Source organism: Micromonas pusilla, assembly GCF_000151265.4.
Source record: "Micromonas pusilla CCMP1545 genomic scaffold MICPUCscaffold_5, whole genome shotgun sequence".
Classification (NCBI taxonomy): domain Eukaryota; kingdom Viridiplantae; phylum Chlorophyta; class Mamiellophyceae; order Mamiellales; family Mamiellaceae; genus Micromonas; species Micromonas pusilla.
Window position 1 is genome coordinate 90110 of NW_003315886.1, and position 25422 is coordinate 115531.

General features: G+C 68.5%; 13 protein-coding genes across 13 annotated transcripts; 8 read left to right on the plus strand and 5 right to left on the minus strand.

Moving 5' to 3' along the window:
- Positions 1-283: 283 nt before the first annotated feature.
- Positions 284-1630, minus strand: MICPUCDRAFT_57737 (uncharacterized protein; the record flags this gene model as incomplete). The annotated part of the gene is made up of 2 exons (XM_003058654.1): positions 284-1024; positions 1199-1630. The coding sequence occupies 2 exons, from the start codon at positions 1628-1630 to the stop codon at positions 284-286; spliced, it is 1173 nt and encodes a 390-aa protein (XP_003058700.1).
- A 174-nt stretch (positions 1631-1804) lies between these two features.
- On the plus strand, positions 1805-3898 carry MICPUCDRAFT_39601 (uncharacterized protein; the record flags this gene model as incomplete). The annotated part of the gene is made up of 1 exon (XM_003058300.1): positions 1805-3898. One exon carries the CDS (start codon positions 1805-1807, stop codon positions 3896-3898), a length of 2094 nt encoding a protein of 697 aa, XP_003058346.1.
- Positions 3899-3936: 38 nt separating this feature from the next.
- Positions 3937-4873, minus strand: MICPUCDRAFT_26677 (uncharacterized protein). Its single transcript, XM_003058655.1, has 2 exons — positions 4602-4873; positions 3937-4396 (listed from the first exon to the last, which is right to left on the minus strand). Exons 1-2 carry the CDS (start codon positions 4665-4667, stop codon positions 4031-4033), a joined length of 432 nt encoding a protein of 143 aa, XP_003058701.1. The 5' UTR covers positions 4668-4873; the 3' UTR covers positions 3937-4030.
- A 625-nt stretch (positions 4874-5498) lies between these two features.
- Positions 5499-5702, plus strand: MICPUCDRAFT_9520 (uncharacterized protein; the record flags this gene model as incomplete). Its single annotated transcript, XM_003058301.2, has 1 exon — positions 5499-5702. A coding segment is annotated over one exon (204 nt), but the record flags the coding sequence as incomplete, so codon positions are not given.
- Positions 5703-5928: 226 nt separating this feature from the next.
- Positions 5929-6447, minus strand: MICPUCDRAFT_57741 (uncharacterized protein; the record flags this gene model as incomplete). Its single annotated transcript, XM_003058656.1, has 1 exon — positions 5929-6447. The coding sequence occupies one exon, from the start codon at positions 6445-6447 to the stop codon at positions 5929-5931; it is 519 nt and encodes a 172-aa protein (XP_003058702.1).
- Positions 6448-6795: 348 nt separating this feature from the next.
- MICPUCDRAFT_47198 (major facilitator superfamily) lies at positions 6796-8765 on the plus strand (the record flags this gene model as incomplete). Its single annotated transcript, XM_003058302.1, has 4 exons — positions 6796-7578; positions 7722-8206; positions 8424-8560; positions 8753-8765. Coding segments are annotated over 4 exons (1416 nt in total), but the record flags the coding sequence as incomplete, so codon positions are not given.
- A 608-nt stretch (positions 8766-9373) lies between these two features.
- MICPUCDRAFT_44249 (uncharacterized protein) lies at positions 9374-10543 on the plus strand (the record flags this gene model as incomplete). The annotated part of the gene is made up of 4 exons (XM_003058303.1): positions 9374-9504; positions 9652-9967; positions 10013-10240; positions 10391-10543. 4 exons carry the CDS (start codon positions 9374-9376, stop codon positions 10541-10543), a joined length of 828 nt encoding a protein of 275 aa, XP_003058349.1.
- A 152-nt stretch (positions 10544-10695) lies between these two features.
- On the minus strand, positions 10696-11475 carry MICPUCDRAFT_57744 (uncharacterized protein; the record flags this gene model as incomplete). Its single annotated transcript, XM_003058657.1, has 1 exon — positions 10696-11475. The coding sequence occupies one exon, from the start codon at positions 11473-11475 to the stop codon at positions 10696-10698; it is 780 nt and encodes a 259-aa protein (XP_003058703.1).
- Positions 11476-11616: 141 nt separating this feature from the next.
- On the plus strand, positions 11617-13698 carry MICPUCDRAFT_57745 (uncharacterized protein; the record flags this gene model as incomplete). Its single annotated transcript, XM_003058304.1, has 3 exons — positions 11617-12401; positions 12607-13243; positions 13387-13698. 3 exons carry the CDS (start codon positions 11617-11619, stop codon positions 13696-13698), a joined length of 1734 nt encoding a protein of 577 aa, XP_003058350.1.
- Positions 13699-13865: 167 nt separating this feature from the next.
- Positions 13866-14147, plus strand: MICPUCDRAFT_57746 (uncharacterized protein; the record flags this gene model as incomplete). Its single annotated transcript, XM_003058305.1, has 1 exon — positions 13866-14147. The coding sequence occupies one exon, from the start codon at positions 13866-13868 to the stop codon at positions 14145-14147; it is 282 nt and encodes a 93-aa protein (XP_003058351.1).
- A 373-nt stretch (positions 14148-14520) lies between these two features.
- On the plus strand, positions 14521-16774 carry TIC55-3 (chloroplast envelope protein translocase family; the record flags this gene model as incomplete). The annotated part of the gene is made up of 4 exons (XM_003058306.1): positions 14521-15033; positions 15218-15461; positions 15645-16276; positions 16442-16774. The coding sequence occupies 4 exons, from the start codon at positions 14521-14523 to the stop codon at positions 16772-16774; spliced, it is 1722 nt and encodes a 573-aa protein (XP_003058352.1).
- A 201-nt stretch (positions 16775-16975) lies between these two features.
- On the plus strand, positions 16976-18546 carry MICPUCDRAFT_57748 (uncharacterized protein; the record flags this gene model as incomplete). Its single annotated transcript, XM_003058307.1, has 1 exon — positions 16976-18546. One exon carries the CDS (start codon positions 16976-16978, stop codon positions 18491-18493), a length of 1518 nt encoding a protein of 505 aa, XP_003058353.1. The 3' UTR covers positions 18494-18546.
- A 57-nt stretch (positions 18547-18603) lies between these two features.
- On the minus strand, positions 18604-25369 carry MICPUCDRAFT_39607 (uncharacterized protein; the record flags this gene model as incomplete). Its single annotated transcript, XM_003058658.1, has 3 exons — positions 18604-24730; positions 24898-25150; positions 25300-25369. 3 exons carry the CDS (start codon positions 25367-25369, stop codon positions 18604-18606), a joined length of 6450 nt encoding a protein of 2149 aa, XP_003058704.1.
- Between the last annotated feature and the right edge of the window lie 53 nt (positions 25370-25422).

Consider the following 25422-nt stretch of genomic DNA (forward strand, 5'->3'; position numbering starts at 1 on the left):
GGCCCTTGCGTCGGGGGCCCCCCGACGATCAAGTGTTTCCCGAGGAAGTTCTCGGTGTCCAACGGCGCGGCGACGTGGTAAAAAGCGCGCCCCCGGGGGGGGGGGGGGGCGAAAGCGCGTCTCTCGATCGACGACCCGACGTCGTCTTCGGTCACGAACCGAGTCGCTTCGCGCCCGCCGCGCGACGCCGCACCCTTCTGAACCCTACAACACCCGACTACACACTACTACTGTAAACTCTCTCGTGAGGTTAACCCTAACTAAAGAGAACGCGGACGACCCCTCACGCCGCGCCCTCGGAGACGCACGGAAGCCAGTACACGCGTTCCCCCGCGATCGCGTCGCCGTCGTCCACCATGCACGCGCCGCAGCGAATCAACTCCCTCAACGCCGCGTCCGCGCGCGCGCCCTCCCACCCCGTGACGCGCATCAGCGACGTGCGCGTGACCGCGCCTCGCGTCGAAGTCCCCGCGTCGGCACGCCCCGAGTGGGAACCCCCCGAGTGGGCACCCCCCGAGTGGTGGGCGCCCCCCGAGCAGGCGCCCCCCGCGACGCGAATCACCTCGCCCTGGTCGGCGTTGAGCTCCGTCGGGACTGACGAGGATCGTTTCGGAGCGCGGTGATTCGCGTCAGTCGGAGCTGTGAGGCGTCGAGGTCGGGGAGAGAATCGCAGAAGTTCGCGCGGGAAAGGAAAAGTCCGTCCTCGAGGAACGGCGCGCACCGCGCGAACGGGGACGTCGTACAGTACTGTATGGGACCGGCGCGACGACAGAATGAATGAATGAATGAATGAACGAACGAACGAACCTGACCGCACGACGACGCGTCCTCCGACGTTCAACGCGCTCCACCCCCCGCCCAACACGCGCAGCTTCTCGATCGCCCTCAGGACGTCGTCCTCGCTGACTTTCGCCGCGGCGGCGCCGCGGCGCTTGATGACCGCGCGCATGAGGTTCTCGAGGTCGATCAGCCCGCCGTTCGCGGCGCGCGTGGCGAGGCACGCCTCGACGATGGAGACGCCGAGCTATACGAGCGAATGTCGGGGTGGAATTGAATGGCGTCAGTTGGCGTTAAAAAGCGTCGAGGACGGGGATTGAAAGCGGGGGGTGGGTTGAGAGAGACGACAGCGAAAGTCCTTAAGAAACGGCGTTCACCACGCGAACGCGGTCGTATGGGAACCAGTGTAAGGAGAACACACCTCGTAGTAAAAGTCGCCGATGCCGAGCACCTCGGCCCAGAACCCCTTGTTCGACGCGAGCGGGTCCACTCCGACGTTGGCGCACATCTTGTGAAACGACGCGCGGAACGCCGGGTCTCGCTTGATCGCGGCCTTGTGCTTCAGCGCGAACTTCTCGAGCGACGCCTTGAACTCCGCGAGCTGCGCGCGCATCGCTTGGAGGCGCTCGGCGTTCGCGTGCGCGCCGAGACGCTGCATCGTCGCCGCGGTCTGCGTCCTCTGCTGGATCCCCGCGATCCCGGGGCGGCGGCGCATGGCGCGCTGGAGGAGGGAGGGGCGCCGGCGGCGGTGTGCGCCCGCCGCGGCGTGCGTCGAGCGGGCGCGCGGGCGTGAAAGTGATGACGACCAGACGACGTCTGCGTGGGTTTCTGTTGTCGACGAACTGAGGGCCATTCCATACAAAAAAAGTTCACCGGTCAGTTGAAAGGGGACGCGATCAAGTGTTGAAACCGAGCGATGGGTGAAAAACTTTTGTATAGCAGCTGCTGAACGAAGCGAAAAGTCTCTCATCAAATTCAAATTTCTCGGGACAGACGACGCGGGCGCCCCCCCTCGGGCCTCGTCGACATGACGACCGCGGGCCCGAAGGTCGTCGTCGGCGCCGAGCGCGACGACTCGCGCGTCACCGGCGTCGCGCTCCCGCCCGGGTCGTCCGCGAGCTCGGACAAGGGCGCGGTGACGATGTCTCTCTCCGGTCTTCGGTGGAACCTCAGAGGCGCGCCCGCGTGGGTGCGCGCGTCGACGCGCTGGTGGGGCGACGAGGGCGACGCGCCAGCTGGCGCGCCGAAGCGCCGCCGCGCGTGGGCGCGCCTCGCGACGGAAACGTCCGCGGAGCTGACGTTTCCGGTTCGATGCAAGCCCGCGGGGTTCGCGCGGTACTGCCGCGACGCGCGCGCGGTCGTGATCGAGATCTCGGACGGCCGCACCGCGCGCGTCATCGCTGAGTGCTCCGTCGACGTCTCCTCCCTCGACGTCCATCACGCCGTGAACACGACCGTGCCGCTGTGCACGCGCGCGGGTAGCGCGCTCGGCGCGCTCGACGTCCGCGTCGCGATCGATTACGTCCCGGGGGCGGTGTCGTCGTTCGAGATGAACGAGCACATGTCGAGGGTGGACGACAAGCTGCCGTTGGCGCCGCCGCCGTCGACGAAGCCTCTCGCGGCGAGACGACGCGCGGAAGCCGAGGCCGAGGCTGCGCATCATCGGAGCATCCACGACGTCATTCGCCCGCCGACGCGCGTCGCGGTCGCGTCGGTGGTCCACGAGAACAAGCTCGCGCACTTGCGGTCGCTGCGGAGAAAGGGCGGCGGCGGCGCGGGGCACCCGCTGCCCGCGGAGGCGCCGATCGAAATACCCGTGGCTCCTCGTACGCCCGTCTCGAAGAGTACGAAGAATACGAACGACGAAACAAACGCCACCCCCTCGAGCGTTTTAGAGCTCGCGGAACGACTCGCGGCGCAGATGGACGACGCGCTCGCGTTCGACGCGCGCGCGTTGGAGACGTCGCTGGACATGAGCGATCGACGGTTCGATCGACGGTTCGTCGCGCCCGCGTCGCCGACGCGCGCGCGATGGTGGGGCGACGTGGGCGACAGCGTCCGCGCGTCGACGCGAAGCGACGCGAGCGGCGCGAGCGGCGTTTCGAAGGTCGACAACTACGATTTCGATCGCGACGACGACGACGCCGCGCTGTGCGCGGACGAGGCGATACTTCGCGAGCTCTTCTTCGTCGACGACGACGGCGAGGGCACCGGCCGCGCGAGCGCGGACGGCGCGTTGCTCACGGGTCCGACCGCGGTCAAAGCGCGCGAGGAGGAGGCCATCCGAGCGGTCGCGTCGCTCGCGGACGAGGCGGAGGCGGAGCTCGCGCGCGACGTCGCGATCACGCGCGCGGCGCGCGCGCGCGATGGACTGGACGAGACGCCGTGGGACGCGTTTGAAGACGTCGAGCCGCCCGTCGTCGGCCCCGTCGTCGAGCTGCGCCTCACCGCGCACTCGGGGCTCGTCCGCGCGTTAGACGTCGTGTCGGACGACGACGACGAGGACCGAGAAGGCGAACCGGCGGAAGGCGAAAAGGCGCCGTCAATATCGGCGTGGACCGGGTCCATGAACGCGGCGAAGCGCGCGGCGAGGCGCGCGGGCGTCCCCGAGTCGCTCGTCGTCGTGATCAAAGCCGGGTACGCGCCGGGCGAGCTCGGGCGCGTCGTCCTGGAGGGACTCGGCCCGAAAGGCGCGGGCGTCGCGCGCGTGAGGCTCACGGAGGCTGCCGCCGCGGAGCTGATGAGCGGCGAGAAGAATCTCGCGCTCGCGTTGGAGCTGTGGACGCCGGACCGCGCGGCGAACGCGGGCGCGCCGGCGTCGGACGGCGCCCAGAGGTCGCGCGGTATCGACACAGCTGGCGCGTCCGACAGCGCGGAGCTCGGCGCGCGGTTGTTCGGGCAGATGTTCGGCGACTTCGAGCGCGCGGACCCGGACGACATGCACGGCATCGCGGCGGTGCCGCTCGCGGAGCTCGCGAGGGATCTCGGGCGGGATCTCGGAGGGAGGAACGCGGCAGACGACGACGAGTTCCCGTTGAACCGCGTGTTCGAGGTGAGGAATCCGATATCGGGCGACCTGGGCGGGTACATCGGCGTGGAAGCGCGCGTCTTGTCCACGTGAGCACACAGCCGCGTCCCTTCTTCTTCTTCTTCTTCTTCTTCTCTAGATGTATTTTCGTTAGTATTACACGAGGAGGTATTTACGCGTGCGACTCGAAGGTTCGCGCCGCCGCGGCGCCGACCGAATCTTCTTCTAGATGAGCCCCGGCTTGATCGCCACCGAGGTGTGGGGCGGAAACCACGTGGACTTGTACACGTTCTCCCCCGCCTTCCACCCCGCGACGCCCTTCATGATCTCCGCCTCCTGCGCCGTCCTCTCTTTAAACGCCGTCACGTACCGTCGATCTTCCTCCGCTTGAAGGAACGGGATGAGCACCGCGCGCGCCGTCATCTTTTCCTCCGCGAGCCCTCGCCGCCGTTTGTTCCCTTGGCCGATCTGATAGAACCCGTACACCATCGCGCCGAGGTAGGCGCCGAACATCGCCGCGCCGGTCGGGCCGGTGGACGGGATGCGGCGCGCGTATCGCACGGAGGGGTATCCGCCGGGCGGGGGACCGTCCTGGAGTTGGGAGGAGAAGAGCGCGACGATGATGAGTCGACGAGATCGGAACGAATCGAACGAGCGAGCGAACGAACGAACGAACGAATTCTTAGGGTTCCTTCCGTCGCCGTCGCGGACGACGCGGCGTCGACGCGTCGTCGACGCCGCGTCGTCGCCGCGCTCGCGCGAGAAAGTTTCGCGAACGCGCGCGCGAGCGACATACCTGCATCACGGGCATGTCCATGACGGACTTCATCCCTTTGACGCCTCTCACGACCGCTTCGGTCATGACGCGAGACGACTGAAATCTACCGCTTCTTCCTCAAACGCGAAGAACCCCGCGCGTCGATCGCGCGCGCCGTGCACGCGGCGCCGCCGTCGCCGTCGCGCGACGCGAGAGCTGTGTCGAACGCGCGCGCGTTCGACGACGAACTCGCGGAGGTTTCTGCCGCCGCGGGAAGGTCGCGCCGACGACGCGCGAGCGTGCGTAGGCGTCGGCGGAGTGACCTCGCGCGCGTCTCTTCGCTCGCGCTGTGATGAGTACAACTACGTACTTCGTTCGAGTGCGGCAACGATCACGCGAGCGCGACGACGAGTCGTTCCTCTCGTTGGCGTTCGGTCCGCGCGCGCGCCCGCCGACGGCGACGACGCCACTCTGTACCGCACGGGAGATCTCACCGCCGCGCGCAATGTGCGTCCCCACCCGCTCGCGACCTTTCCGCTCTCCGACGCGCGCGACGTCGTCCGCGCGGCGGCGTCCGCGCGCGCGTCGCCGCGCGCGTCGCGATGGGTTTTCTTCTCTCGATCGGCGAGCGCGATCTCCTCCTCGCGGATGATTCGATCGTCGCGGGTCGAAGAGTCGCGCGGATCGCGCCCGCGTCCGCGCGATGCTTCGACCGCGCGGCGGCATCCTCCCGCGCGTCCGACGATCGACCGCGCCGTCCCTCCGCGCCGCGGTCGATCCGCGCGCGCGATCGCTCGCTCGACGATCCCTCCCCCTCCTTCCGCCCCGACGCGACGCTCGACGCTCTCCTCCGAGCCGCGAATAAACGATGACGCGCGCGATCGCCCCCCTCCCCTTGGACGCCTCTCCGACGCTCCATCCCTCCGCAGGTCCGACGACGAAGATCCGGTCGACATCAGGCCCGAGCTCGAGGAAGCGTGCAAGCCGAAGTGCGCCAAGTTCGTCGCCGCGTACGACGCGTGCGTCGAGCGCGTCGCGAAGGACACGACCGGAGAGGCGCACTGCACCGGGCAGTACTTCGACCTGTGGGGATGCGTCGACAAGTGCGTCGCGCCGACGCTGTTTAAGCACACGAAGTGAGGAGGCGGCGGGCGCGACGCGACGACGGGGCGGGCGCGACGTGATGACGTGCGCGACCGACGATTCGGTGACGCGGCGGGCTCGCGTTGAGCGTGAACGAGGCGTTCGGTGACGCGGCGCGGCGGGCGCGCGCGACGTCTCGGGTCGCGCCCCGAGCAAGATGTTGTGATGATCGTAGTACGAGCACGGTTCATTAAACGCCCGTCCTGTCCCTCTGGCGGTCGCGTCAGCGAACGCTCTCTCGTCGCCCGACTCGCGCGCTCCGCTCCTTCCTCTCTCGACGCCCCGCGACCGGCGGTCGCGGCACCTCGGGCGCGATCATCGCCGTCGCCGCGCCAGCCGCGTCGGCGTACTTCCCAGATCTGGAAGTCATCAGACGCCTCCGAGCCCCCCCCGCGCCGCCTCCTCCGTCTCTGCCGCCCGCCCCCCCGCCGCCCGCCGGCTCCACGGGCGCGAACACGTCGATCAGCGGCGCGTACAGCGGCCGCGTGAGCATCATCAGCAGCAGCACGATCGGCAGCGTCGCGAGGAGGACGCGCGCCCTCCGCGTCCCTCGCGCGTGCTCCGGCGCAATCGCGCGCAGATCCGCGCGCATCTTTTCGGCGCCGCTCTTGGCCTCCGCGGTGACGTCCGGCTCCTTCGGCTCCCGCGGTTTCGGCTTCGCTATTCCGCCCAGCTCGACGTCGTCCTCTCTGCGTCCGCGCGGATCCACGCACGCGAGGACGCCGCGTGCGAGTCGTTTCATGCTGTGACCGCGGAGGGGCGCGACGTCTGAGAGAAATATTTTATTTTTTCATCTGCCCGTGCCCGCCCGAGAAAAGTTCGTAAACGGCGACGTCGTCGTCGCGCCCCGTCATACCCATGCTGCCGCTGCGCGTGTACGGCGTCGCCTTCGCGTCGATGCTCGCGGGCGCCAGCGCGGTGCATCACGTCTACCAGCCCGACCTCACGATCCCGGAGTACGCGCCGGAGGAAGCGACGACCGTCGTCGAGACGCCGACGAAGCCGCGCTTTCGCTGGCCGCGGTGGTAGCGTCGGATTCGAACGACGAACGACGACGACGACGACGTCGACGACGACGACGACGACCGTCATGCCCTCGCCCTCGCCCTCGCCGCCGCCGCCCATCCCGACGAGTGCGACGTGGTTCACCCCCGAGCGCCTCCTCGCGCTGTTCTGCGCGATGAGCATGCTCATCTACCTCGACCGCGGCGTCATCTCCTCCGCGGCGGTCAGCGGCGCACCCGGCACGCGCTCCGCCCCGCTCGGGTCCGGCCTGCAGGGCGAATTCGATATCGGCTACGCGGAGTACGGGCTCCTGCAGGCGGCGTTCATGACCGGCCTGCTGATCGGATGCCCGATCTTCTCGTCGCTCTCGAAACGCCGGAACCCGTTCAAGCTCATCGGCGGCGGTCTCGCGTGCTGGACCGTCGCGACGTTTCTCTGCGGCGTCGCGCCGAATTACGCGTCGCTCTTCGTCGCGCGCGCCGTCGTCGGCGTCGGCGAGGCGTCCTTCTGCGCGCTCGCGGCGCCATTCATCGACGACTACGCCCCTCCATCGCGCAAGACGACGTGGCTCGCGACGTTTTATCTCTGCATTCCGTTGGGGATCGCGTTCGGGTTCATGTACGGCGGCGTCGTCGGGAGCGCGCTCGGGTGGCGATGGGCGTTCATCCTCGAGTCGGTCGCGATGGCGCCCGTGGTGGCGTTTTGCGCCGACGCCGCGCCGGTGCCGATGCGCGGAGTGAACGGCGGGTGTCGCACACACAGCGGCGATGGAGGCAGCGACGGCGAAGAGGAGGAGCTCGGCGCGGACGGGTCCCGGGGCGGGCGCGAGGGCGCGGAGGATCGCGTCTCGCTGTTGGCGGCGGCGGAGGTGAGACTGCTTCCCATACGACCCCGTTCGCGTGGTGCACGCCGTTCCTTAAGGACTTTTCCCGTCGTCACTCTTCACCCGCGCTTCCCTTTCAACGTTTGACCGGTAAGACGTTCGACTGACCGATCGCTTCACCCACGCAGGCGGCGGCGGCGGCGGCGGAGGCGGCGACGCTCGAGGGGGGCGCGCGCGGGGACGCGGACGACGGCGACGTCGATCTCGCCGTCGATATCGACGACGCCGACGCCGGAACGGGCGCGAATGAGATGACCGCGTCCGCGACGCTGCGCCGCCGCGCCGCGCGCGACGCGACGCGCGCGGCGGCGGCGACGAAGACGATGCGTTTGGATTTCCTCCGCGACGCGTCTCAACTCGCGAAGATACCAGTATACGTCCTGACCGTCGCCGCGTACGTCGCGTACACCGCCGTCGTCGGCGTGTACGCGGTGTGGGGCCCGAAGGCTGGGTACGCCATCTACGGCTCCGCGCTGAAGACGCGGGGCGACGCGGACTTCGCGCTCGGGGGCATCACCGTCGTCGCGGGCGTAGTCGGGACGCTGCTCGGCGGGCGCGCCGTGGACGCGTTCGGCGCGTCCCGGCGCGCGGCGATCACCGTCTGCGCGGTCAGGCGCGTTCTATCTCATCACACTGGTCCCCATACGACCGCGTTGGCGTGGTGAACGCCGTTTCTTGAGGACTTTCTCTCCCGGCGTGTATTTCTCTCCGCCCAGGGTCCCTCGCGTTCGATCCCGACGCGCCTCGACGCCTTTCAACTCATCCGCTTCTGACGCCTTTGAACTCCGCCCCGATGTCATCGCTTCGTATGATGGACCCTCGGCCCTCAGCTCCGTCGCCGCGTTCGCGCTTCTCGAGGCGTCTTTTCAGGCGCCGACGTTTGCCATCTTCGCGTGCGTCTTCTTGATCGGCGAGACGCTCGCGTTCGTCGTGCAGGCGCCCGTGAACGCGGTGATCCTGTGGTCAGGCGCGTTCTATACACTGGTCCCCATACGACCGCGTCGGCGTGGTGAACGCCGATCCTTAAGGACTCTTGCCGTCGTCTCTCTCCGCCCAGGGTCCCTTGCTTTCAATACCCGCCCTCGACGCCTTTCAACTCCGCTTCTGACGCCTATGAACTCCACCCCGATATCATCGCTTTGTATGGAACGGCCCTCAGTGCCGCCGGGGACGCGGCCGCTCGCGTGCTCGATGACCACCGTGCTCGTGCACGCTTTCGGGGACGTGCCGACGCCGCCGCTGTTCGGCGCGGCGCTGAGCGCGACGGGGAGGCGACGCGCGGACGGCGCGCCGACGCCGGACGACTGGCGTCGCGTGTTGAGCGCGTTCACGACGTTGATGGCGGTGGCCGCCGTCGTCTTCGCGGCGGCGGCGCCGGCGGCGCGACGGAGCGTCGACTACCGCGCGGCGATTCCGGCGACGGAGGGAGGCGCGCGGTCGCCATCGCGGGGGGGGGGGCGACGCGGGAGCGGGGACGAGGGCGTCGAGGAGACGCTGCTCGCGCCGTTGCACGACGATTGATCGAGGAGGTGGAGGCGGAGAGCGCGCGCCGCGCGTACGACGTACGAAGGTACGAAAGTACCTAGGAAGCAACTTAGCCATCGGAATAACTGAACGAGACTACAGAGAAAGTCTAGAAGAATCCTTCGCGTCTTCACTCGTCCCCGCGCGAACGCGGACGCGTCCTCCGCGGGCGCGAGACCGCGACTTCCTTCTTCCGTTCCCCCCCTCCCCCAAAAATCCCCCCAGACGCGCGCGCGCGCGCCCTCCGCCCGCCGCGATGCCCGTGCCGTTCGTCACCGTGGACGTCTTCACGACGCGGAAGTTCCGCGGCAATCCTGCCGCGGTCGTCCTCCTGTCGTCGTCCGCGCCGCAACCCCCGGAGGCGAGACCGGACGATCCCCCCGGAACGTTCCACTGGCCGCCGGCGTCGTACCTCGCGAACGTCGCGCGCGAGTTCGCGCTCTCGGAGACGGCGTTCGTGCTCCCGACGCGCGTTCCCGTCGACGACGAGGACAAGCCGCGGGACGACAAGAGCGGCGAGCCGGAGGCGTTCAGCATCCGATGGTTCACGAGAGACGGCAGCGAGGTCGACCTGTGCGGGCACGGCACGCTCGCCGCCGCGCACGCGCTGTGGGACACGCACCTCGTGTCGCGGACGCGCGTCGTCGTGTTCCGCACGCAGCGCGCGGGGGATCTGCGCGTCGTCCCGGTCGGGGGATGGCAAGGCCTGGGCGAGGGGCTCGCGGAGATCTCGCTGCCGCTGTCGGCGCCGACGCTCGAGCGCCTCGGCGCGGACGCGGAGAAGTGCGACGCCGCCGCGGTGACATCCGCGCTCGGGCTCCCCCTTCTTGACGGGACAACGCGCGTGAAGGTGATCGGGCGGAACGAGATCGGGGACACGTTCGCGCTGCTCGAGGACCAGAAGACGCTGCGCGCGGCGACGCCGCGATCCGACGCGATCGCCGCGCTCGGCGGCCGCGGGTTGGTGATCACGTGCGCGGCGACGGAGAAGCTCAACGACGAGGTCGACGCGGACTTCGAGTCGCGGTTCTTCGGGCCGAACATCGGGATCGACGAGGACCCGGTCACGGGATCGGCGTTCTGCGGGTTGGCGCCGTATTGGTTCGAGGCGCTGAGAGAGCTCGTGGACGAGAAGACGGCGGCGGCGGAGAGAACGAGGGCGGCGAAAGAGGCGGCGGGCGCGTCCGGGGGCGTCGGCGACGAGGGGAAAGACTTCCCGGACGGGAGCTGCGGCGTGGGGTGCAAGCGCGTGGACCATTCCGCGCCGGTCGAGCGCGCGGTCGAGTTGATCGGGTACCAGGCATCGCGCAGAGGCGGTTTCGCGAAGGTGTCCGTCGACGGCGACAGAGTACGCGTGAAAGGATGCGCGACGACGGTGATGACGGGGCACATCTTCGATTTGAAGTCCATCACCGAGGCGCCGTGAGTGACGTCGTGGGGTGACGTGACGTGGGGAATACAGTGTGATGACGCGTCGTCCGTGGTCGTCTCGTACGCCGCTGGTCGTTTTGTTCTAGCTCGGTGGTACAGTAGAGAGAACGAATAAAGTAGTCTAGTATTATCTCGGGAACGCTCGCGTCACGCCTCGCCGCCGCCGCCGCCGCCGCCCTCCCCCGCGTTCTCCTCCTCCCTCGCGGCGGCCGCGTCCTTCTCCCTCTGCTTCTCCAGAATCTCATCCGCGACTCTCTCCTTCCATCCCTCCTCGCCGCCGTCGTCCATGATGCCGAGGACGCTCCGTCCCATGATCGCGAAGGTGACGACGTCCGCGAAGACTAAGATGGCGCCGAGCTTGCCAAACTTGATCGCGGTGGACGCCGTGAACGCGCCCTCCCCCGCGGGCGCGGCAGCCTCCGCGTCGTCGCCCGCGCGCTCTTCTTCTCTCGCGACGCCGGGCGCGGGCGCCGCCTTGAGGAGGGCGCCGCCTTCGCCGCCGCCGCCGCCGCTCTCCGACAGCGCAGCCTTGACCTCGGACGAGAGCGCGCCGACGCCGCCGATCGTCTCCTCGAAGAGCCAGTCGATGGGCTGCTTCCCCGCGGCGAGCGCGGCGGGCGGCGACGCGACGGCGACGGCGAACGCGACGGCGACGGCGAACGCCGTCGTCGTCTTCGTCTTCGTCGTCGTCGCGAGGACGGCGGCGGTCGCGTCGGTCGGGGCCGCCGCGACGTCGCGTCGCGAGGGATCGCGATCGGCGCTGCTGCTGCTGACGCGGCCGCGGCATCTGGACGAAGACGACGACGACGACGCGGGGCGACGCGTCGCGGACGCGGAGACGCGCGCGCGGCGCGACGCGTCGCGGAAGGAAGACGCCGCGCGCCGCGGCCGCGCCGCCGCGGTGGGATGTCCCGCGAGAAGCGTCATCGCGAAGGCGGGCGGCGCGCGGACGCGAGTGACGAGGCGCGGCGCGGGACGAATCGAATATCGAACTTATGCGAGCGGAAGATACGGTTCCCGCGCATTCATCGGACGCGCCGAGGGGGTCGACGGCGGCGGCCGGCGGGGATGGCGGCCGCGAAGCAGAGCCCGCGGCGCGACCCGCGCGCGCCACGCTCGTCGCCGCAGGCGGTCATCACCTTGCTCTCCGACGACGAGAGCGAGAGCGAAGTCTCGACGTCGGACTCGGAAGAAGGCATCGCGCTCCCCGGCGGACGACGGCGGCAGCGGAGTAGGATGCCGCGAACGACGACGACGACGACGACGACGACGGAGGACGGCGGCGCCGGCGCGGGCGCGACGACGAAGCGCAAGCTGACGCCGCGCGGGAAGCTCGCGAAGGGGAAGAAGAGCAAGACGAAGGGCGTCTTCAAGAAGGTCGTCAGCACGGCGTCGCCCGCGGCGAAGCGGACGGGCGCGCCGAGCGCGAATCGTCGCGACGACGACGACGACGACGAGAACGACGTTTTCGCGTCGGACGACGACGACGACGACGCCGACGACGCGCCCGCGGTCCTGCAGCACGTCGTGCGCTACTCCTCGATCGACCAGCCCGAGAACCGAACGAAAGTCAGTCGACTCCACCTGGAGTGGGCGGAAGGGGACGTCGAGCATCTCGAGGTGGGCGACTTCGTGGAGGTGCCAAATCTCAACGAGGACGAGTACGACGCCGACAGGAGGGGCGCGTCCTCGTCCGGCGGCGCGATTCCAACGAAGGTCTCCGTCGCGCTCGTGCGCGATATCATCGAGACGAAGAAACGCGGCGTGGAGATCAAGGTGTCGTGGCTGTACGATAAGCAGGACGTCGACGATTGCGTCGGGAGAGGGCGCTGGGTCCCGACGCGCGCCGTCAAGTGCGTCCCATTATTTTCGAACGAATCCCCGTACGATGCGACCGCGTTCGCGCGGCGCACGCCGTTTCTTGAGGACAGACTTTTCCCCACGGTCACGGGTTCGATCCCGACGCGCCGCGACGCCTCTCATCGACTCCGTCTGACGCGCCTCCGTGCGCCACTCCGCCCCGACGTCACTTCGCGCACTGGCGCGACGACCCCTCAGGCGAAACGAGCGGTTTTACCACCACAAAACCGTGGACGCCATCTCCCCGGAGACGATCACCGCGAAAGCCGCGGTGTACTTCGTCGCCGACCGCGCGAACGCGCTCAAGTACGGCTCCTCGAGCGGCGCGAAGAAGTGGTACTTCGTGCACGAGGTCGTGGAGTTCACCAAGACGCCGAGCGGACACAACGCGGTGAAGTTTCATCCGATCACCGACACGGATTTCGAGCCGGAGTTGAGGCGGCTGCTGCGAAAGCTGTGCCCGGCGGCGGCGCCGACGGCCGCGGCGGCGCTCGCGGCGTCGCCGCCGTCCGCGCCGTCGACGAACGCGTACGAGCGAGAGCGCGAGGAGAACATCCGACGAAACCGGGAAGCGCTCGAGGCGCTGCGCGCGAAGAAGCGCGCGTCGTCGCCGTCTCCCCCTTTGCGGACGAACAGCTCGACGGTCGAGGACGACGACGGCGGCGGCGGCGGATTGGCTGACGTGGCGGCTGACGTGGCGTCCAACCCGAAGCCGTCGACGTCGTCCGACGCGGCGAGAAAAGCCGCGGACGGGTTCATCGCCGACGAGTGCCCGGTCGACGAGTTCGTCGCCCCCGAGTGGGACGCGTGGGTCCGCTCCACCGCGGCGGCGGAGGTGAGACTGCTTCCCATACGACCCCGTTCGCGTGGTGCACGCCGTTCCTTAAGGACTTTTCCCGTCGTCACTCTTCACCCGCGCTTCCCTTTCAACGTTTGACCGGTAAGACGTTCGACTGACCGATCGCTTCACCCACGCAGGCGGCGAGCAAGAAGAAAGCCGCGGAGGAAGCCGCGGCGGCGGCGGACGACGCGGCATCCGACGACCCTCTCCTCGCGACGACGACGACGACGTTCGCGCCATACGGCGACGTCGCGGAAGGAAGCACGCGGCCGGTCGCGCTCGGGAAGCTCCAGGACGCGCTCGCGCGCGCGGTCGGCGTGGACCTCGCCGCGGCCAGAGACGTCGTCCGCCGCGCCGCGCGCGTCGAGGCGGCGCTCTTCCATCAGGCGCGTTCACGTTTACACTGGTCCCCATACGACCGCGTTCGGGTTGTGAACGCCGATCCTTGAGGACTTTATCTCCCGGCGTTTGTTTCTCTCCGCGCACCCCTCGCGTTCAATCCCGACACGCCTCGACGCCTTTCAACTCCGCTTCTGACGCCTTTCAACTCCACCCCGATATCAACGCTTCGTACGGATCCTCGACCCTCACTCAGTCCCCGGGGCTCACCGGGCACATGGGGTACAACGCGAAAGCGCGCGCGCTGCTCGTCGGTTTGAACTCCAACGCGTCGATCGCGGAGAGAGCCGCGCGCGGGGAGATCGAGCCCGACGCGCTGCTGCAGATGAAACCGGACGCGTGGGTGGAGAACATCGACGACCACTGGCGGAAAAAAACCGAGGAAAAGTTGAAGGCGGAGAAGGCTGCGGAGGCGGAGCGCGAGGCTGCGGTCGGTCGGTGCCAGCTGTACATCCCGGGGAAGGACGGCACGGAGAAGATCGTGGAGGTGAGGCGGTGAGCGGCGACGCGCCGCGGGGGCGAGGGAAGAGGGGGAAGTAGTGGAAGTAGCGAGCGGAAAGAACGAGACGAAAGTTCGACGAACTCATCACACAGCACGGCTCATCTCACGAACAACTGCTCAGGGTCATTCCATAAACATTCGGTTCATCGGTCAGTTGGTTGAAAGGAGACACGATCAAGTGTTGAAACCGAACGATGGGTGAAATACGTTTATAGACGAACGCACCTGAACGGACTTCCAGCGCACGTCGACGTGTCACCGCCCGAACGCGTGCCAGCCACAACCGATCTATCCGTCGCGCGTCCACTCCACGACGCGCGCCGAGCTCATCGACGCGCGCATCGCGATGATGACGACGACGACCGCATCGATGGCGACCGCGACGCGTCCCCGCGTCGCGACGCGCGGCCGCGCGGCCGTCGCGGCGGCGCGGCCCGCGGCGACGGCCGCCCGCGGCGTCGGCGTCGTCGGAAGCGCGGCGTCTTCTTCGTCTTCGACGTCCTCCTCGCGCGTCGCCGTCCGCCGCGCCGCGGCGCCGTCGCTCCTCTCCTCGCGCCGCGCGTCCTCGCGCGGGTCCGCCCTCGTCCCGACCGCGATCGCGTCCCCCCCCGCGTCCTCCCCCGCGACGGAAGACGCCGCGGGCGAGCCGTCGTCGTACGATTGGCACAACCAGTGGTACCCCGTCGCGTTCGTCGCCGACCTCGTCGACGACGCGCCGTTCACGTTCACGCTCCTCGGCGAGCCCCTCGTGTTCTGGAAGGACAAGACGACGACGACGAACAGCGCGAGCGGCGGCGGGACCTATCGATGCACCGCGGACAAGTGCCCGCATCGCCTCGTCCCTCTGTCCGAAGGGAGGGTCAACGACGCGGGCGAGATTGAGGTGCGTTCTATACACTGGTTCCCATACGACCGCGTTGGCGTGGTGAACGCCGATCCTTAAGGACTTTTGCCGGCGCATCTCTCCGCCCGCCCCTCGCTTTCAATCCCCGACCTCGATGCCTTTCAACTCCATCTGACGCCTTTCAACTCCACCCCGCCATCGCTTTGTATGGAACGACCCTGAGTGCGGGTACCACGGCTGGACGTTCGACGGCGCCTCCGGGAAGTGCACGTCCATCCCGCAGCTCCCGGCGACGGGGAACGCGATCGACACCGCGCTCGCGTCACCGCGGTCGTGCGTGACGCCGTACCCGACCGCGGTCGCGCAGGGGATGCTGTTCGTGCTCCCGGTCAGCGCGTTGAAGTCGGACCCGGCGTCGCGGCCGCCGGTGCCCGTGATTCCCGAGATCGACGACCCGGGTGCGTCCCGTACACTGGTCCCCATACGACCGCGTTCGCGTGGTGAACGCCGTTTCTTAAGGACTTTTGCCGTCGTCTCTCTCCGCCCACCCCCCGCTTTCAATCCCGACACACCTCGACGCCTTTCAACTCCGCTTCTGACGCCTTTCAACTCCACCCCGATATCATCGCTTTGTATGGAACGACCCCCAGACTGCGTGGTGCAGGACATCTCGCGCGACCTCCCGATGGATTACGCGACGCTGTTAGAGAACGTGATGGACATCTCGCACGTGCCGTTCACGCACCACGGCAGCGTCGGTCGACGCGAGAACGCGACGCCGGTCGTCGCGGAGCTCACGACGGAGCTCGCGGACGGCGGGTTCGAAGGGATCTGGAAAGAGGGTCCGAGGAACGGCAAGTACGGGTCTCAGTACACGCACTTCCAAGCGCCCGCGCTGATGCGCCACACGCTGCGGACGGACCAGTTCACGACGCTGACGGTCGTGTACGCGGTGCCGACGACCCCGGGAAGGTGCCGTCTCATGGCGCGGTTCCCGTTCATATTCAAAGCCGCGCCGCCGAGGTTTTTCTTCAAGCTCGTCCCGAGGTGGTGGTCGCACCTGAACCAAAACTCCATCCTCGAGGACGATCAGATCTTCCTTCACAAGCAGGAGCGCTTGATCGAGATCGAAAAGAACGTCAGAGGGAAAGCTTACGCGCAGGCGTGCTACATGCCGTCGCAGGCGGACACGTACGTCGGCGCTTTCCGCCGATGGATCGTCGACAACGCGGGCGGGTCGCCGGCGTGGCCGAAAGGGATGAAGGACGCGCTGCCGCCGCAGGTGCGTTCTATACACTGGTCCCCATACGACCGCGTCGGCGTGGTGAACGCCGATCCTTAAGGACTTTTCCCGGCGATACTCTGCGCCCAGCCCTCGGTTTCAATCCCCGCCCTCGGCGCCTTTCAACTCCAACTGACGCCTTTCAACTCCACCCCGACGCCGCAGCTGACGACCAAAGAGCAGATCCTCGACCGCTTCCACTCGCACACCGAGCACTGCAAGTCGTGCGCGGTCGCGCTGTCGAACCTGACGAAGATTCGCAAGGCGCTGCGGGTGGTCGCGTTGGTCGCGCTCGCGGCGGCGGCGGGGACGTTCGCGCGCGCGGCGCCGCCGAAGGTGTGGATCGGATTGTCCGCGATCGCCGCCATCGCGGCGGGGATTCGCGAATGGATGGGAGGGCTCGTGGGGAAGATGAAGGTGGGGCCGTATCCGCCGCCGAGGAGGCCGCCGAGTCTGATGGAGGCCGCGCTCGAGTCCGCGAGGATCGGGTTGATCTAGCGTGTAGGGCTAGTCGTAGATAGAGGTCCGCGGGGTCGGGCTTCGACGCGCCTTTAATAAGAAATTTACAGCTGTGCAGCATCGGCAGTTCGGCACCGGGCCGCCCGCCGCCCGCCCGCTCATTCCGCCCGCCGAGGTCGTAGGTTAACGGTGGTTCGACTCAGCCGTCACGACGCTCCGCGCGCCTCTCGTTCTCTCTCCATGAGCGGCGTCGTGGACGCCTTCGCGGCGTGGCTGACGTCGCACGGCGCGAGCTTCGACGCCGTCGAGCTCCGCGACGCGACCGCGGACGACGCCGCGCGGCGATCGGCGGCGAACGACGCCGACGACGACGACGACGTGTGCCACGACGGATGGCAGCGCGGCCGCGGCGTGTTCGCGCGCGCGGACTTCAAGAAGGGCGACGTCGTCGCGTCCGTGCCGTACGCCGCGTGCATCGGCACCGCGGGCTTGCGGTCCGTCGTCGGGAGCGGGAAGCCGCCGCCGTTCGACGGCGCGACGCCCGCGGAGTGCCTCGCGTGGCAGCTCTTTCAGATCGTCGGCGACGAGCGTTGGGCGCCCTACGTCGACGCGCTCCCCGCGACGATCGACGCGCCGTGCAGCGGGTGCTGGGACCACGGCGAGATCGCGGAGCTGCAGATCGGCGACGCGATCGCGTCCGTCGCGGTCGCGCTCGGGAAGGATCTCAAGTCCGCGCGGCGCGTCGTCGTGATCGTCGAGGGCGACGATTGCGACGACGACGAGAAAAAGAAAAAGACGCACGAGCGTTGGCTCTGGGCGCTGTCGTGCGTGCGATCGCGCGCGATAGGGCTCACCCCGGAGGGCGGCGGCGCGAAACAGGTCATGCTCGTGCCTCTGGTGGACATGCTGAACCACGCGCACGAGGACGCGTCCGTCGCGTGGTCGTCCGCGATAGACGACGACGACGTCGACGCCGACGAATCGAAATCGAAATCGAAAACGAAAACGAAAACGAAGACGAAGACGAAAACGAAGACGGACGCGACCGAACCCCCCCCCGCCGGCGGACGCGTCACGCTCGTCGCGCGGCGCGACATCGCCGCCGGGGAGGAGCTCTTGATCACGTACTCCGAGAAGTCCCCGACGGACCCGTTCACGCTGCGAATGGGCTTCGTCGGCGGCCACAACCCGCACGACTCCGTTCAGATCTTCGTCAATCTCCCGCACGCGGCGGGGTGGTACGCGGACACGTTCAAGAGCGAGGGCGGGGAGGACCTCGTCGACCGCGCGGTCGCGATGCACGTCGCGGAACAGATCGAGGCGTCCATTCGGACGTTCGCGCCGGAGGAGTCCGCGCCGAGGCTGGGGTACGGCGGACAGTGCAGCGAGTACTTGGTCACGATGTTTGAGCGATTTAACAAAGAGGTGGCGCCCGAGGAGGATCCGCACGCGTTGGCCGCGCACGCGGTGCGGCTGCGGTGCGAGGAGCTGCTGCTGTCGTACCCCACGAATCTCGCGGAGGACATGGAGCTGTTGGACGCGCCGGAAGGGTCAAGCTCGCGGCGGTTCAAGCTCGCGGTGGAATTTCGGCTGCGGAAGAAGGCGATCTTGCAGCACATGTTGATGGCGGCGGAGGACGTCGCGGAGGAGGAGGCGGCGCTCGCGGCGGCGGCGAAGGCGGAGAACGGCGCGGGAGGGGGGAAGGGCAGAGGGAGAGAGAAAGAGAAAGAGAAGAAGAAGGGCGAGGGCGAGCGGTGAGAGGAGCCGCGTTTTCGTGCGCGGGCGTTGAAAACGCGTCGCGGGTTCCGTTCGTCTCGTCTCGTCTCGTTTCGTTTCCACGTCTCAATTTAATCGCTCGCTCGCTCTTCTTACTTCGGCCACCTCGCCGGATCGATCGGCGCGAAGCAGTGCCGCGTCGGCGCCGCCATCGCCGCGTCCCTCACCACGCTCGCGCGCTCCTCGTCGCTCAGCAAATGCAGCGGCGGCCCGTCGCTCCCGGGCTCTCTCCGCGTCTCCCTCGCGTGAAGCTCCCCCGCGTCGATCATCGCGTCGACAACTTCCGTCGCGCACCGCGGCGTCAACGCGGGCGTCAGACGCTTCGCGAGGCTGGCGATCGGTATCCCGGGGAACCGGATCACCTCCGCGAGCGCGCGGCGTTTCAGACCGGCGAGGAACGCGTCGTTCGTCGCCCCGCTCGGGGTCACCCACGGGCGGATCTGCGGCGCCTTCGCCTTCGCCTTCGCCTTCGCCGCGCCCGCGCCCGCGGCGTCGGCGTCGGCGTCGGCGTCGGCGTCGGCGTCGGCGTCGGCGTCGGCGCGCGCAAACTTCGCGTGCTCGATCGTCGTGAACCTCGCGCCGTGGAACGCGTTCACCGCGACGCAATCGCACGTCGCGTCGTTCGCGAGCCGCGTCAAAACCTCCTCGCACGCGTCGACCGGGACCACGACGCCGCCGGTTTCGGCGGTCGAGAGGTCGGCGGCCGAGGACGTGAGCGCGGCGGCGAGCACGCGCACGGAGACGCCGCCCGCGCCCGCCGCCGTCACCGCCGCCGTCGCCTCGTCGCGCGTCGGCGCGCGCGTCGCGTACGCGCGCCCTCCGACTTCGATCGGCGGCGCGGACCCGGGCGCGTGCCCGAAGCTCGCGTACGGCGTCCACCCCGACGACGCGGACGCGGACGACGGCTCGCGCGAGGTGACGCCTTTGATCGCGACGCGCAGGTTCACCGCCGCGTTCGGAAGGTCGCCCGGCGCGGTTCGATCGTTCGCCGCCGCGTCGTCGTCTTCGTCGTCGTCGTCGTCGTCGTCGCGTGAGGGAACGCGTCCGAAGTGCTCCGATAACGCCTCGAACGCCGCGGGGGTCACCGCGTCGAGCTCGACGACGCCCGCGACGACGCCCGCGAGGATCGCGAACACGTGCGCGGAGCTCGGCGCGACGACCCTCGCGGCCTCTCCGCGAAGGTCGCCGGCGCCGGCTCCGAACCGCTCCGACAACGCGGCGGCCACCTTCGCCGCGTCCGCGCAGCCGCGCGCGCCGAGGACGGCGTCTTCGTCGTCCGCAGCTCGCGCGAACCGTTCGGACAGCTTCAAGGTCCCGAACGCCGCGTCGGTTGACGTTCCGTCTTCCCCCCCCGCGTCAACCGCCGCGGTCGTCGTCGCGTCCTCTCCGTCTGGCTCCGGCTTGACGCTCGCCAACAGCTTCGCGCGTCGTAACATCGTCACCGCGTGCTCGACCGCGTCTTCGCCGATCGCGGCGATCGTTTTCGCGACGCGCGCTTTCACGTCGCGGTCGAGCGCGACCCCGGGAGGCGCGGACAGAAGCGTGGATTTCACGAGCTCGAGCGCGTTCGCGCAGCGGGTCATAAACTCCGGGTCTCGACGAACCGCCCTCGTCGCCGCCGCCGCGGGGGAGCGCGGCGCGAAGCGCTCGAAGGACGCGCCGCCGCCGACGTCGGAGTCGGAGTTGGAGTCGTCGCCGCCGTCGCCGTCGTCTGACGTGTCATCGTCCGACACGTCCGACGTTTCTGCTGACGTGTCATCGTCCGACGTGGACGCGGCGGCGCCCCGCGCGACGATCGCCGCGAGCGGGACGTCGTCGTCGGACTCGTTGAGCATCCCGCCGCGCTTCTGCTTCTGCTTCTTCGCCCGCGCGACCGCGCGCCTCGCGCCGCCGTCGGAGTCTCCGAGATCGCCGTCGGAGTCGTCGGAACCGATCGCCCTCCTCGCGTCGCGTCGCCGTTTTTTGCCCCCCGCACCCAAACCCGGACCGGGACCCGAACCCGAACCGGCACCGGCACCGGGACCGGGACCGGCACCCGAACCCGAACCGGGACCGGGACCCGAACCCCGGACGTCCGCCGCTTCCCGTGTCGACATCGGGTGCCGCTCGAGCACGCGCGCCACCTCCGCGACCACCTCGGCGTCGATCTGCGCGCACCACTTCCCTTCGCGGTCCCACAAGTTCGAGGCGGCGTTCGAGCACGCGCCCTCCGCGCCGCCGCCGTCGGCGGCTTCGGGGGCGGCCGCGGCGGGACCCGCGGCGGGACCCGCGGCGGGACCCGCGCCCTCGATCTTTTTACGCAACATCGCCTCCGCGGCGCGTTGGTTTCGCGCCGCCGCGCCTCTCGCGGCGACGCGACGCACGACGCTCGCGATCTCCTCCGATCGCTCGCCCGCGTCCATGGCCTTCCACCGGCGCGAGCACGTCTCGCGCGCCGCGGGGAGTCGCTCGCCGACTTCGACCGCGGCGCCGACGAGCCTTCTCGTGCCGCGCTCGCCGTACACGATCCGCGTTCGCACGAGCGCGAGCAGAAGCTCTCGGTCGTCGCGCGCCGTCCACGTGTGCCTCGTCCGGTACGGCGGAAACGCGAAGTTGACGCGACGCTTGCGGCGCCCGACGTCCGCGAGGGCGACGTCGTCGTCGTCGTCGTCTTCTTCTTCTTCCTCCTCCTCTTCTACTTCTTTTACGTCGTCGTCGTCGTCGTCGTCGTCGTCGTCGTCGACCGTGAAGTCCGGGTCGTCTTTATCGCCGTCGTCGTCGACGGCGGCGGCGGCGGCGGCGGCGCCTCCGCGGCGGCGTCTGTACGCCGCCGCCGCGGGATTCTCTTTCGACGCGCGCGCGGCGATGAGCGCTCGTCGATCCGCCGCCCACTTGTGTCTATCCGTGGGGACGCCGTCGACGTCGACGACGTCCGAAGAAGCCGCGGCGTCGGCGCGTTTCACGCGCTTCGACGCGCCGCCGCCGCCGACGGCGCGCAGCCGACCCGTGACGTTCTTCCGGTTCCGGACCACCCCGAGCCCGCGACGCCGGCTGTCGTCGTTGTCGCGCCCTCCTTCTCTCTCCAGCTTGTCCTTCGCGATCCGCTCCGCGCGGCGATTCGCGTTCGCCTCGAGCGCTTCCTTCTCCGAGATCGTCCCGTCCACGGTGAGGTCGTTCAAGATCCGCTTGCAGTCTGCCTCGTGGAACTGTCGAATCTGTTCGACGGACAAGTCGAGCTCGCGCGCGAGTTTCGAGACTTGCGGAAACGTCAAGATCGGTTGCGCCAGCGCCGCGGCTCTGGCCGCCTTACGAAGCTCCACCTCCTCGGCGTCGTCCTCGGTGGGCGTCGCGTCTTTCGCCGCCGCGGTCGCCTCCGCGATCTCGAGCGTCTCTATGTCCTCGGCGACGACGTCTCCCCGCGCCTCCGCGGTGAGCCGTCGAATCTCGCGCGTCTCCATCCTCAAGTCGTCCAACCGTTGCAGCAACACGATTCTCTGCTGAATCGTCATGTCGCGGACGCGGCTCCACGTCTTCGTCGAGCACAACCCGTGCGTGGACGAGCTCAGGATGTTAATCGTCGAGGACGCGGGAAACGCACAAATCATGCACTCGTCCGCGCGCACGAGCGGCTGGTGCTTCCGTTTAAACGTCGCCTCGAGCCTCGACCAAAACGCTTCGCACGCCTCCGGATCGTCCACGTTCATCGAGATCCACGCGCTCCGGTCCGTCGCCGACGGCGACGGCTGAAAGCGTCCGACGCGAGCGAGTTTGTGCGATCGCATGTTCCCGCCGGTCTCGCTCGTGCGCACGACGAGCTCCATCGCGCACAGGAGTCGAATCAGTTTCGACAGTTTGGCCTCCGCGTCTTTAAACACGGAGCGCATGTGCTTGCGATCGCCGTTCGCGTCTCCAATCACCGCCCTCGACGCTTCGTCGTCCAGATCCCCCAACGTCTTCCCCGCGATCGCGAGCGACTGGAGCTTCGCGAGGACGCGCGAGTTTTCATTCTGGAGGTGCCAAGGGCAGCCCGCGATGCGAAGGAACAGCTCGAGCGGCATGTGTTTCATGACGACCTCGCCCGCGTTGAACCCCGCCGACTGCGTCGTCGACGACGACGCGTCCTCCTCCTCCGCGCACTCGAGGTTGACTTTCCGCGTGAATATCGTCTTCACGAGAAAGCCGTGCATGTACCGCGCGCGCGTCATGATCGCGGGGATGAACCCGCTCTGAAGCACGGCGATGTCCCTGAACGTTTTGAACGGTTTTTTCGCAACGCGGCGCGACGCGTTCGCGCCCCCGGCGTTTCCTCCGTCCTCCCCCTCCGCGCTTCCGAACCCTCGCGGCCTCAACACGTTCTCCAGGTCCGCGGTCCTCATCCTCGGAACGAGCCCGGCGGTCTTCACGCGCACGGTGATCGCCGGTGTCGTCGCGGCGGCGGCGGCGGCATCGGCGGCGGCGTCCGTCGCGAGTCCATCCGCCGGGACCACCGCGAGCGCGAGCGCGTCGTTCTCGTTCGTCGGCGCCCCTTCCGCGGCTGGGGTTCCCCCGGGCGGCGTCGTCTTCGTCGCTTTCTCCTCCTCTTCTTTTATCTTCTGGACCAGGATCCCGCCGCCGCGCCGTCTGCCCCCCCCGGGCTTCGCGACGTCTCCCCCCGCCCGCTTCGGCGGCTTCGGCGGCGGCCAGACGTCGTACACGTCCTTCTTCTCCTGCCAGAACGGCAGCCGCATCGCGAGGTCGGTCTGCCGAATCTCCTGCCTCACGTTGTCCAGCATCTCCGGCGTCGGGTCGGGGAAATTCGTGTCGTACACCAACACGTGCGCCTTCTCGCCCGCGTCCAAGTGTCCGTGCGTGCCGACGGTGAAAGCGTGCGTCTTCGCCATCCCCTTCGCGGTCATGTGCTCGAGGACGCGATTCACCACCTTTCCGTCGACGCGGTCGATCTTCCCGCCCTCTTTTTGCGCGAGCCAGCGGCCGATGTACGCCTTGATGAGGTACCCGCGCTCGCCGAGGTGGGCTTTGATCGTGGCCGCGCGCGCGTCCTTGAGCGCCTCCGCGGCGGATTTTTGCTTTTTTTTATTCTCCGCCGCCGCCGCCGCGCCCTGCGCTCTCTTCGCGGCTTTCGCTTTCTCCCCGCCCGCCGCGATCGCGGCGTTTCTCTCGGCGATCTCCGCCGCGAGCTTCTCGTCGTACGCCAGAACGATCAGACGGTATTTCCCCTCCTGCACGGCGCGACGCGTCATCCCGGGGTACTGGCTCGAGTCGACGAGCATGAGTTCGACCCTCTTCGCGATGTTTTTGTTCGTCATCCGAAAACGATTACCCAGCTCCGAGAGTTTGATGCCCGTCTCCCCAGCGCGCTTCAAGAGTTCGAAGATCTGGTCCTCCATGCGCATCTCGAGGAAGAGCTCGCCGCCGCCGAAGCCGATGAGGCTGTCGTCGTCGACGACGTCCCCGGCGCTCGCGTCCTCGCCCGCGACCGCGGCGGCGCCGCCGTCCGCGATTGCGAGCGGCTCCGGAAGCAACCGGAGGCACTCCGCGATCGCACCGGCGCCGCCGTCGCTCCCCTCGATCGCGCACTGCATCCGCTCCACGATGCCTTTGGCGATCATCTCCGCGCGGATTTTGAGGTACAGGCGCCCCGTGCGCCGGCCGGTGAGGCCGCCTTCGCCGACGTCGTCGCCCTTCTCCCACTCCTCCTTTCGCAAGCGTTTGTACACCTCCGCTCTGAACTCCGCTTCCATGAGGACGTTATCCTTCGCCGCGCGCAGCATTTCCACGAACGTTCGCGTCAGCGCCTCGCGCTCTTTCGGCCCGACGTGGGCGATCTCGTCCAGGTCCGGGTCGTTCCCGAAATCGCCCCCCGTCTCGCGAGCGATCCACGACAACACCAACACGGTCGTCTTGTTCACGCACGCCTGAGACTTCTTCACCGTGGTCTTCTTCGTCTCCGTCACCCGCATAATCTCGCGCGACGTCAAGAGCCCGAGGAACTCCAACACCTTCACGAGATGGTGGCACGCCTGCGGTTTCGCCGCGGCCGAGCCCTTCGGGAACAGAGACGGCAGCTCCGACGCGAGCACCCCCGTCGCGCGCGATCTCGCGACGGCTTCTAAGATCTTCCTCTGATCGACGGTGACGCGCATCGACCACGTCGGCTCGTCGTGGAGCCCGAGCGAGAGGTCGCGCACGCGCAGCGGGGCGATCAGGTGGACGTTCTTCTGCGTCGCGGTGACGTGCGTCCTGACGAGGAGGAGGAGGAGGAGGAGGAGGGAGAGAGGGAGGGGATCGTAAGGCCGGGCGTTGTTAGTTGAATTCGCGGTGTGAATTCGCGAGAGACGTGATTCGACCGCGCGCGCGAGGCGACGACGGACGGGAGGCGCGCGACGCGGAGTCGGTCGGACGCGCACTTCAACGCCGCGTCCGTCGGCTTCATCGCGAGCTTCTCGAGCATCTCGCGCTCGGCGACTTCCTCCTCGTCCACGGTCGCCTTCGCGGCCCCTCGCGCGTCGGCCGCGACGGGACCGCGAAGGATGCGAAGCTCCTCGTGCGTCGCGTGGTCGACGATCCGCGTCCACAGCCCGCGCTTGAACGTCTCCGACAGCGAATCCCCGTCGCCCCATTCCTTCGCGAGGAGGTTCCACAGCGTCTTGAGGTCGCATCCTGCGGGGTTGGTTCGGGAAGGGGGGGGTAGGACGACGAGGTCGGCGACGGCGCGACAACGAGCGGAGGGCGACCGACGGCGAGACGACGACCGATGTGCGAACGCGAGGGCGCCGCGCGGAAGGTCGCGGGACGAGTCGAGCGGCGACGCGACGCGCCTGACGGTCCCTCCAAGGACACCTCGTTGAGGACGCACGGGAAACGCGCGCGTCGTCCCATGACGTCGCGACGCGCCGCGGCCCGCGCCCGCGACAGTGGAGGCTGTGGCGCGA